The 10,823-nt window shown below is 32.0% G+C and overlaps 2 protein-coding genes across 3 annotated transcripts; one reads left to right on the top strand and one right to left on the bottom strand.

The window, feature by feature from the left end:
* The first annotated feature begins 2,181 nt into the window (after positions 1-2,181).
* LOC125421264 (uncharacterized) lies at positions 2,182-5,554 on the top strand. 2 transcript variants are annotated; one of them, XM_048469588.2, is made up of 6 exons: positions 2,182-2,562; positions 3,094-3,160; positions 4,466-4,629; positions 4,832-4,907; positions 5,017-5,074; positions 5,312-5,554. In XM_048469588.2, the coding sequence occupies exons 1-5, from the start codon at positions 2,545-2,547 to the stop codon at positions 5,031-5,033; spliced, it is 342 nt and encodes a 113-aa protein (XP_048325545.2). In that variant the 5' UTR covers positions 2,182-2,544; the 3' UTR covers positions 5,034-5,074; positions 5,312-5,554. The 2 variants fall into 2 exon arrangements, with proteins under 2 accessions (XP_048325545.2, XP_048325544.2); XM_048469587.2 differs by having other exon boundaries at positions 2,205-2,688.
* A 1,134-nt stretch (positions 5,555-6,688) lies between these two features.
* On the bottom strand, positions 6,689-9,555 carry LOC125421567 (uncharacterized). The gene is made up of 3 exons (XM_048470779.2): positions 9,455-9,555; positions 6,849-7,135; positions 6,689-6,705 (listed from the first exon to the last, which is right to left on the bottom strand). The coding sequence occupies exons 1-3, from the start codon at positions 9,553-9,555 to the stop codon at positions 6,689-6,691; spliced, it is 405 nt and encodes a 134-aa protein (XP_048326736.2).
* Positions 9,556-10,823: the final 1,268 nt, after the last annotated feature.

The raw sequence follows: 10,823 nt of genomic DNA on the forward strand, positions 1-10,823 counted from the left end.
ACTAACTTTATCATTACCAAAATAACCTATTAAAGGTATTCAAAAAGTTATTGATTTAAAAAAAAAATTTAAAAGATGATAGATTTTAATAATAGATTTGGAAGGATTTTAAAAGTAAAATTGTAAAAGACTAGTATAAAATTCAGTCTTAATCCCAAAGATTTCATTGAATTCTTATAAATTTCTTACGTAGTTTATAAAATTTCATAACAATCCATTAAATCTTTTAAAATTTATAACTTATTTTGAATTTATTAAACTATAAATTAATACACATTTTTAAAGTCTATAACTCATTTTAAATTGATTAAACTCTAAATTAACTACACCTCTTAAAATTTAAAAGTCTTAACGAAATCATTTATATTTAAGAACAGAAAATGCATCTTCCCAATTCAAAAGTGCAATTAATCCAAATGAAAAAATACACGTGAATTTATCCACTTCGATATGGATGGCCGCCCAAAATCTGGCTTTAATAACCGGCGAAAAGTCAACCTCAATAGGTAAGCAGTCTCGAATATGTTCCCAACAGCTTTGGACAAATTATTTGTACTTGAGAGGAATTCAAAGTTCAATTTTTATTTTTATTTTTTTCAGTTTTATTCTTTTTTTTTTCTTTTCCATTTTTCTTTTCTTTTAGAGTAATATACATCAAGTTGCATGCATGAGTACATTTCTGAAGTAATTGACGACTATCTAGTGCCAACAAACTTCATAAATATGTATGTATGATTTAGTAAGAGTCAGAAGGGAGGAAAAAGTTTTACATTTCATTCTAAAGATTAATTTCACCAAGAAAAAGGTTGCTAAAAGGATAAGATCCAACACCGCAGCCTTCGAATGGGCCTGTAAAGTTATTAACATTTGTTGTGGTAATTTTTACCTTTCTATCAAAGTTTCTCACGCATTCCCTTATCCAAAGCTATCCAAAAAGAATACAAATTTGTGATTTCAAACAAAATTCTTTCTCTTTTTCTTTTGTGTTATTAATTGTCGAAATGCCATAACAATTCTTTTAATAAGTAACAAACAACTAAGAATCAAGTGATTTTTTAATTTTTTTTTCTGCAATAGTAAAAGCCACGATTTTCACAATTCCGAATTCGAATCCGCAGCCACAATTCCAGAATAAAAAAATAAAAAATATATATTTTTGCATATATGTTCATGGACGGCAATATTAATATGTATCAGTGACTCATCTTGACCATATAAAATATCTTGTTTATCATTTTCTACTATACATACCCACAGTAGAAAATATCAAATGTTCCAACATATGAAATCTGACTATAGTAGTGCTTTTTAGGCAATTGTAAGAGGAACGAAAGATATTATATTCTTTCTATCGGTAACCTTATTCTCTCATTTTAATTGTCTTTGATTTTTTTTTTTCTTCACTTCATTATGACTTACTAGGAAACCAACTCAACATTGTCCTTATAAAACGCACTATAATATATAATTAAGGAAACTAAGAAAGCATTAATATAAACAAAATAGCTTTCTTTTAATTGGTCGCTGATCCATATATATATATATATGTATATATGTTATATCTGTATATATTTTTAAATTCTTCTTTCACAACAAATGTTACTTTAGTTATTGGCCGGTGCCCTTCAAAATAGTCCGGAAAGAACTCCATTTTGAATTAGAAAAAACCATATTATAATTATGATGCTAATGATTTGTGCATAGCCACTTTGAATACTAAATCAAAAAATTATACCCCATCAATCAATCAAAATATCCATACATTATTATCTACCAAAATCATATTATTCCATTCAGATTCTTCATAGATTTCAGGGACAGGTAGCTATATATATATGTGTGTGTGTGTATATATATATATATATATATCAACATTTTTTATATAATATATCTTGATTGAGGAAAGGAGGAATATGAGGAATACTTTACTAAAAAGAGTCAACTGGTTTTTGTATAGGGCATATATATCCGCATAACAGACCAAGTTGAGCCAAACACCTTATCCATTTATCTTCTTGTGGACTAAGAGACGACTGGGGCGGCTCTTTATCTATTTCTCCTCTCTTATGTCATCTACAGAATGGGCACTAGGGCATACGTAGGTCAAAGATTTAGGGTACGTGACACGTGTCAGTTAGGGGCTTAGAGCTTGCAAAATGTCCATTTGGAATGAGGATATGAACCCAAGTGTAGAGAAACAAAAATAAATAAAATATAATAAAATAAAAACTGAATGAAGGCACATGGGGGCAGCATCCAAACCACCATAATATTTTTTGGGCTTATAAATAGCAGAAACGGTTTCACTCCTTCCATATCTAAAATCTTCACGTGCTTTCCTGCTTTTTTAGCTAAAATTTCTGCCTTCTGAGTTATCTGCTTGTTTTGTTTGTTCCTCTCTTATCCAATTCTCTTTTTTTTTTTTTTTTTTTTTTTTTTTTTTTTTTTGGGTGTCTTTGGCCGTTAAGTGACATCTATAAACTAAGTAGTTTTGTTGGTTGGTTGACAAAGAAAGGAGAGCTAGTGATAGTAATTTACAGGGAAATGGAGAACAAGAAGCACGTTGGTGGTTCATCAAATTCATCTATGACTTTGGATTATATTTTTGGTCCCAAAGATTCTGCGGCCACAGTTTCTTCCTCATCTAGTACTGGATTATTTGGATCTATTTTCCCACCACCATCCACAGTGTGTAATTTATTTTCTTGCAATTATTTTCATTGCTTTTCAGTATTAATTTGAGGTTGCTTGGTTGTTTGGATTAATTTTTTTTTTTTTGGTGGGCTTTAATTTGCTTTTTTATTTTTATTTTTATTTTTTATTTTGGCGTTAGCTTTGCTCTTAGTGATCATATGATTAATTCTATCAATTAACATTGGTAAGGATCACTGGTGATAATTTCTATTTCTTATGTTCAAGACTAATACTAAATATAGAAAAAAAAAATGACTGCTTTTCACATAAGTAAAATGAGTTGAATTTGTGTATACGCAACTTTGTGCTAATTTTTAAAGAATGAGAGAGTTTTCAGGTGTTTGATTTGAGTTTTGATTTAATCAATTACTTTCTCTTTGTTATTTTTAATCCAATCAGGTGCTCGGGAGAGAGAGAAAACAGGATTTTGGGACTCAAGTTGTAAACAGCAAATATGAAAGACCAGGTTTGCTGTAGACTCATAGCTAAACAATATTTGTCTTTTTCAAATTTTAGTACTATTAATATATATATATATATATATATATTTTACTTCCATTCCTTAGCTTGACAATCGACTTAATTTGCAATTTGTGCCCACTTCCAAAGCAATACATATATATATATATTTATATAATTTGACTCTATTAGGAATTCAACATATAAAGGTAAACTTATAATGGAAAATATGATAAAGTTACAAGTATTTAATGACATGCTTAATTAGTTTTTTAATTTTAAATTTGGGTAAATTACATAATGGATCTCTAAGCTATATCATCATTCACAGGTCAGATCCTAAAGAATCTTCTTTTTGGTATTTTAGTCCTCAAATTTGTTAAAACGTAGTACCATTAGTCTCAAGACTTAATTTCGTCTAAAATCTACTATTAGATGCACGTGACATGCCCATGACATATTTTTTTAGAGATTAATTTATAACACAAGATATATTTCTGGGATTAATTTATAATGCTTAATATAATTTGATGATTACAAGTATAAAATTATATATCTAATCCTCAAATTATATAAGGTGTCACAAATTGATCCAAAAAAAGATATGATAGGACAAGATTTACCCTTCATTCAAAAATCACAAGGTGTCACATGCATCTAACAGTGAATTTTGGATAAAATAATGTCGATGTACTAATAGTGTAACGTTTCAAGGGGATTAAATTGCCAAAACAAAATTATTTAGGGATCAACTTGTAAATAACAATATAATCCGAGAACTAATTATATGATTTTCCTTTTAAATTATTAATTGATGTATCATCTATACAAGTTGTCATGTGACAATATCGAACATTATAAAGTAACAGATAGTTTAAAGGATTTATGTGTTGTTAAATGGTTATGTAGTTCTTGTTAAAATTTGAAAGTTTTATATATAACTCACCACGATACTTCTCTTTCTTTTTTTATTGTTTTTCTTTCCGCAACTCTTAAATTAAATTATAGCATTGGATATAGGTACGATTCATTTAATCATTTTTTAAAGAATAATTATAGAGATATGAAATAAATGCTCCATCAAGAGACACATGTCAATATTTGATCACTTATTTATAACTAAATTATAATAATATATTAATCAATAAAATATTAATATATGATTTTTGATATACATCTTAATATATTTAGTTGGTATCTCTATTATAACTCCCATTTAAATATGAGTTTCCGAATATATGCGTAGTAATCATTATTTATTATGAGGCAATATAAATTGCATAACTTCATTTTATTAATTTATTATTTTCAGATACAACAAGTCAAAGGAGCAAAAGTGAAAGTAGTAGCATAAAAGGCAAAGATTCCACATATCAAAATGAATCAGCAGAACCTTGCTATTTCAGCTCATCAATCTATTATGGTGGCCAAGAAAATTATTCTCCGAGGACTAGGGCCACTGAATCTCAGAATGTTGTAAGTAATGCGAGTATTTTTATATACGATGTGAGTAATACATCGCATATATTCATGAGTACATATTAGTTATATCTCTATTGACACAAATTACCTTTAGTGCCATTTTAAACTTTAGTAGACTTCATGAAGTAATTGGTTAATTATTTATATGGTAACTGAAAAGCTAATACTACTGTTATTATTATTATTTTTTAATTAGTTCAAGAAAGATGGAAGTGATGATGACCCAAATGGAAATAATTCAAACAGTGCTTCAAGAGGAAATTGGTGGCAGGGTATGATAGCTTGTGGAGTACTAAATGAAAATTAAATATTGTTTTTAAGTAATTAAGGTTTTGATAGTAGGCAGAGACAAGTTTTGTAACCATATCTTTGTTTGTGCAGGTTCACTCTATTACTAAGACAATAGTTTGTAACTTGTGAACTCACTACCTTCAAAAAGGTACACATTATCTTATCATTTTAAAAACATGTTGATGGACCTTTTCTTTTGCTTTTTAGGTCCTTTGATTCACATTTTAAGTTAATTGATAGCTTTAATAATTACAAAGATCATAAAAAACGAAACTTAAAATCATGTACTTGTTCGTCTTTTGGATGTAATTATACCATTTTTAGAATCATTAACTGACTAAACATAACCATTTTCTTTTTTTTTTTTTTGGGGGCCATGTTGCAGGGTTTGTGCCTACAATCTAGCTTGACCAAGGAAATTAGAATAGAATAATAGAGCAGAAATGATCTAGGCTTGCTTGAAACGTATTGCTTCTTTTTATCCCAATAGGCAACTTTTCTTACGTATAGAAAGCTAATACGGTGTGATTTGTGGAAGAGATGTAATCCCTTTACGCGGTCTTGTAAAAGATTAAGTTCCTATTGTTTGACTAAATATCTTTATTAAATTTTCAGTTGAATGACTTAACTGGTTTTAGGCAATTGATATTGTTTCTGATGCTGTGAAACATGGGTCGCGTTATTGTCACGGTGTAATTTCTTTTACTTATCCACGCTAAAAGAAAAATCCTTCTCCTTTTCTTCCCATTTTACCCTCATTTAAAATTTGGAAGAAGAATAATTAATTGCTTTTATGGTCTTCATCTAGTTCTTCACTAACAAGAGCTCTTGGACTGAATATCCAACCAATTTTGAGAAATACTTTCCTATATTTCACGAGGAATAAATCAGGAGATGAGTATATGCCATTTTGGCTTCTGATTCATAGTTCGTAAAGATCAAGTGGTATTCTTAGGATGAAAATCAAGGTCGGCATTCAAATTTGGGGTTGAAAAACTTTGCCATGTATTTACAAATTCATAACTTACTCATTCATAAGTGGAAGAAATCCAAATCTAAAAGCATACCACATAAATAGGATGATTTTTACAATGCCATATGTCAGCTTTTGGAATGGTTGGTGTATCTTTTCTTTCTCGAAAATTCAAGCACACAGTTTGGTTCCGTGTTGACCATGTAGAAATCTACAATTGGAGAGCTACTATGGCTGATCTGAGTGTTGCTATGATATAAATTTATGGGTTTGAGGAGGTATTAATTAGATCTTCCATCAGTTTTCCAATCAAAAAGGAAAGGGGTAAGTCTTGAACCCCCATAGGTACTGTAGATATTAGTGGTATATCTAGAGCCAACATCACTTGAAAGTTTTTGGAGTATTGAAAAATTGTAATTGATGTATAGTGAAGATGAATGAGGGTACTATGGGTAAAAAAATAACAATAATAAATAAATAAATAAAGCGGTGTATTAGCCCAAAAGGAAAAAAAAAAAAAAAGGGCCCATGGCAATCACGCTGACATGAAACATATCATACAATTCCGCTCTCAACGCACATTAATTTGATAGGACATTAAGTACAATATCACCTTCTACTGAAACATGCATGCAGGTTTCCATATAAAGAGGGTTAAATAAACCAACAATTTACTTATCACGCTGATAATTGTTAGCAAGATAAACCGGTTAATCTATAACACTACTATTATATAAGGTAACTTTCAGTACTAGGCAATTACGTCCCACCATTATTTGTCTTCTGTCTTCAAGGTACTGTATAACCTGCATTAAGGAAAATTCCAAATTAGAAGTTTTTAGAGCAGAAAAGCTAGAAGCTAATTAGTCCAATTGGAAACGAGCATAGAACAAAATCACAGTGATAGAAAAAGAATCAAGTCATTAGATTTTGAAAAATAAGACTATACCTCCACGCTTATAACCCACAGGACCTCCCATAGGACGTTTAGAAAATTTGCAGCGTTTAGGAATGGTACTCATTGCAGCTTCTGGCTTGATGCCTAGACTCTCGGCTTCCGTGGAAAGTATAATGGCACAGAGGCGGTGTTTGCCGAAAATTTTCACCTCATTATAGCACTTGCGAGAAACCTTGGCATTTTTATCCTGTGCAGCAGCATCACAGGGAGCTAGCTTGTCGAGAACTGACTCAGCAGAAGATTTCCCACATTCCCAATGGTGAAGCAGTAGAAACAGTCTTCAAACAGTAACAAAAACTCAGCAGCCCAATTCAAAATATAGCCTTTGAAGTCATTGAAGTAGGTCGTGCCGAATCTCAAGTGATTGCTCTCAATTCAACAAACCAATCAGCACCGTTTCATTCCTTCAAAGAACATCTCAAAACACAGCTTTTTGTGTGTGTTAATAATAATGTGCACATAAGCAACTTTCTTTATTGTTTTAGTAGCATACATTTTCTCTTTCTAGCTCTTTGAACTGTAAGGAAACTTAAGTATCAAGTTTCAGAAATCCTTTTTGGATCGGCTAGATTTGTAATTGGATTTTTCTTTCTATTTTACTGAGCTCCTACAAAAATAGGCTAGATTTGTAATTGGATTTTTCTTTCTATTTTACTGAGCTCCTACAAAAATAGAGCTCCTACATCATGTTGGCATCAGAGCTTGAAGACCATTGGGAATTCTCTTATGGCCAACTCCAATGAAGGTGGCAGCCGTGCTGTTGATGAAGTTCAGAGCACAAAGACCATCTTGGTCGCAATTCGAGGTGTTGAGCAGCAGATTGAAAACCTTGCTCTAGCAATTCAACAGTCTCTACTTCTACACTCTACACAACTGCCATTGATCCCAACCATACAATATCCTCTAACTCAACTAGATCCACCTTTCATTTCAGATCTGCCTCTACCACCTCATTTTCCACAAAATTACCACCAAACCTAGCTTCCTCCATAAAATGTTGACTTTAATGATAATATTGAAGCAGCTCTATTTGAGAACCCCTGATATTGACTAGGAGAATTCCTACCCAACCAAAATTATGGAAATTCGGGATCACCATATAGGTACAATCCAAATCGAGATACAGACTATAAGATTCATATTGACTTACCAATATTTGATGGTCAAGTTAATATAGAGGGTTTTTTGGATTGGATTCAAATGTTGAGTAATTTTTGGATTACATGAACATTTCTAAAGCTTAACAAGTTAAATTGTAAGCTTACAAACTTCATGGAGGTACCTCTACTTGGTGGCAACAATTACAGCAAGTAGAAGAAAGGACGGTAGGGATCCAATTAGATCTTGGCATAGGATGAAACAACTTCTCAAGGCTTGCTTCTTGATAGAGGATTATGATCAAATACTTTATGAGCAATATCATCGCTGTCAACAAGGCAATCGAACAATAAACGAATATATAGTTTAATTGTTCTGCCTTAGCTCTTGGAATTAATTTACAAGAAACTAATCGACAGCAAGTTGATAGGTATATTCATGGTCTCCAAAAGCCCATTCAAGAAAAATTGCACTTAAGCCCCATTGTTAATCCCAATGCAGTAGTTAATCTGGCCAACAGAGTTGAGAAACAGTTAGTCGTGCCAAATTCAGCTACAAGACCCTTTCATAAATGGAAATCACTCTTAGATTTTTATACAGACAAGCCAAAACACTATCACCAACAAACTAGAGCTCTAAACTTCACCCTTACCATGCAAACACTTATATGAAACAGCCTCCAGAATACAACCACAAAGCTACATGGAAGATGCCAATACCACAAACCAGCCACAACCACGTCTACAAACCACCTACTCACCCAACAAACCCCAACACGTATGCATGGCCATATTCTCTTAAGTATTTTAAGCGCAATCAACTGGGAATGGATCTAATAGATGTCCTCAATGAAATTAACTCATATGCATAAAGAGATGGATGAATTTGGAGAATTAGATGAAAACTGTGAAGAAGAAATCATTGAACCAATTGATGAAATTGGTGGGGAACAAATGGTGTGCATTTTATAAATGATGCTTTATTTTGCTAAGAGGTTTAGCCCCCACTCAGCGGCATACCCTATTTAAAGCAAGATGCACCATAAATGAAAATTTTTGTGAGGTCATTATTGATGGAGGCAGTACTAAAAATGTCATCTCAAAGGGATTAGTCATTGCTTTGAACTTACCCACCAAACCACATATAGAACCTTACAAAATTGGATGGGTCAAGCAAGACTCTGAAATCCAAGTCCATGAGATATGTACTGTGACATTTTCTATTGGAAACAACTATATAGATAACATAGACTATAATGTCATCCGAATGGATGCTTTCCACCTACTATTGGGTAGGCTATGGTTGTTAATCGTGATGCATACCACAGTGGGAAGAAGAATACCTATTCTTTTTTTTTTTTTTTGGCCATAATAAGAAAATTGTTTGCTTCTCCTTCAAAGCCTCCTGGTGTAACACAACTACATAACTATCACAACTCAAAGGGACTATTCATCACTTCTAATGGAAAATTTTTCCAACGAGAAACCAAGAAAACTAACCCTATCATTGCTTTAATCCTCAAGGACATAACATCCATTATTGCTGTAATTCCATCAGCTGTCCAAACAATACTAGTAGAATACAGTGATCTATCCCCCATAGAGGTCCCAAATGAACTTCCACCTCTCTATGATATTAATATAGACCTCATCCTTGGAGCTAGTTTGACAAATCTACCTCATCATCTCATGAGCCTAAAAAAGCATGACATTCTTCAAGGAATTGTTGATGACATGCTAACCAAAAACTTGATCCGTCCTAACCTCAACCCTTCTATAATCCCAGCTCTACTTGTGCCTAAGAAAGATAAAACTTGGAGGATGTGTGTTAATAGCAGGGCCATTAACAAGATAACAATTAAGTATAGATTTCCCATTTCCGAGTTAAAAGATATGTTAGATAAACTCGAAGGCTCCAAAATATTCTCTAGACTTAACCTGAAGAATGGCTATCACCAGATAAGATTTCAGCCAGGGAATGAATAGAAAACTACTTTTAAGATAAAGTAGAGATTGTATGAATAGTAGGTTATGCCATTTGGCCTCTGCAATGCTGACACAAACCTAGGATGACCTGCGCCTAAATTCATATTATATTAACCCGGATCTAATTATGTTCAAGTTCTAATGGTCACCTTAACCCCTCACCAACTTGTGATTAGAAACCTTGGTATATTGAAGATGCCACAATAGGTGATGGATATCCTATTGATAAGTCAAAACTAAAACACTCATTCACTAACGGTATTTTAGGTGTTCAAAAAGAACAAAGAGAATTCAATCTCACAAATAATTTTCTGTATGAATAAGGTACTGAATATTATTGATAAAACAAGCCCTTAAATAAGGTAAAAAGTTACAAAATAAAACTCTAATTAACTAGGTGAAATCTGCCACCAAAGAATAGGAAACCTAGTTTGGCCGAAATTCACCTCCTTTCCTAATCTAATTTGGATTAATTAATTCCTTTATTTTGAATTGTGAATTAATTAATTTACAATGAAAATAATAAAATAATAACTTTTCTAAGTTGATTTTTCCAGCAAATAAATAAATAGAAACCAAATAAAAGACTAATTTCCTAAAACAAAAAGTCAAAATCAAATTAGGAAACTAGTTCACTAGTTTGCTTACTAAGGTATCTTTGACCAATCTCCAACTTTTTTGGGCTCCAAATCAGCTTCCATATGACATATAGGATGCCAAATATGATTAACAATGATTCCCACACATTGCCCTTTGATTGGGATAAGTCAAACATGAAGAAAAGTCAAAGCCAGCGGCTAAACAACACATTTTCGACCAAATTGAGATGGTGTTCATACAAGTCCTTTTTAAATGCTTTTGATTTTGTCTTTCCTGGATTCCA

This window comes from Ziziphus jujuba, chromosome 8 (assembly GCF_031755915.1).
Source record: "Ziziphus jujuba cultivar Dongzao chromosome 8, ASM3175591v1".
Taxonomy (NCBI): domain Eukaryota; kingdom Viridiplantae; phylum Streptophyta; class Magnoliopsida; order Rosales; family Rhamnaceae; genus Ziziphus; species Ziziphus jujuba.

What these genes read in the sequence shown, in the direction of transcription:
- LOC125421264 (XM_048469587.2), top strand. Translation starts at nt 2,545, where the DNA reads ATGGAGAACAAGAAGCACGTTGGTGGTTCATCAAATTCATCTATGACT. An exon ending in TTTTCCCACCACCATCCACA is followed by an intron (nt 2,689 to 3,093) that starts GTGTGTAATTTA and finishes TAATCCAATCAG; the next exon opens with GTGCTCGGGAGAGAGAGAAA. An exon ending in CCACTGAATCTCAGAATGTT is followed by an intron (nt 4,630 to 4,831) that starts GTAAGTAATGCG and finishes TTTTTTAATTAG; the next exon opens with TTCAAGAAAGATGGAAGTGA.
- LOC125421567 (XM_048470779.2), bottom strand. Translation starts at nt 9,555, where the DNA reads ATGGGGGATAGATCACTGTATTCTACTAGTATTGTTTGGACAGCTGAT. An exon ending in AGGATTAAAGCAATGATAGG is followed by an intron (nt 7,136 to 9,454) that starts GTTAGTTTTCTT and finishes TACTGTTTGAAG; the next exon opens with ACTGTTTCTACTGCTTCACC.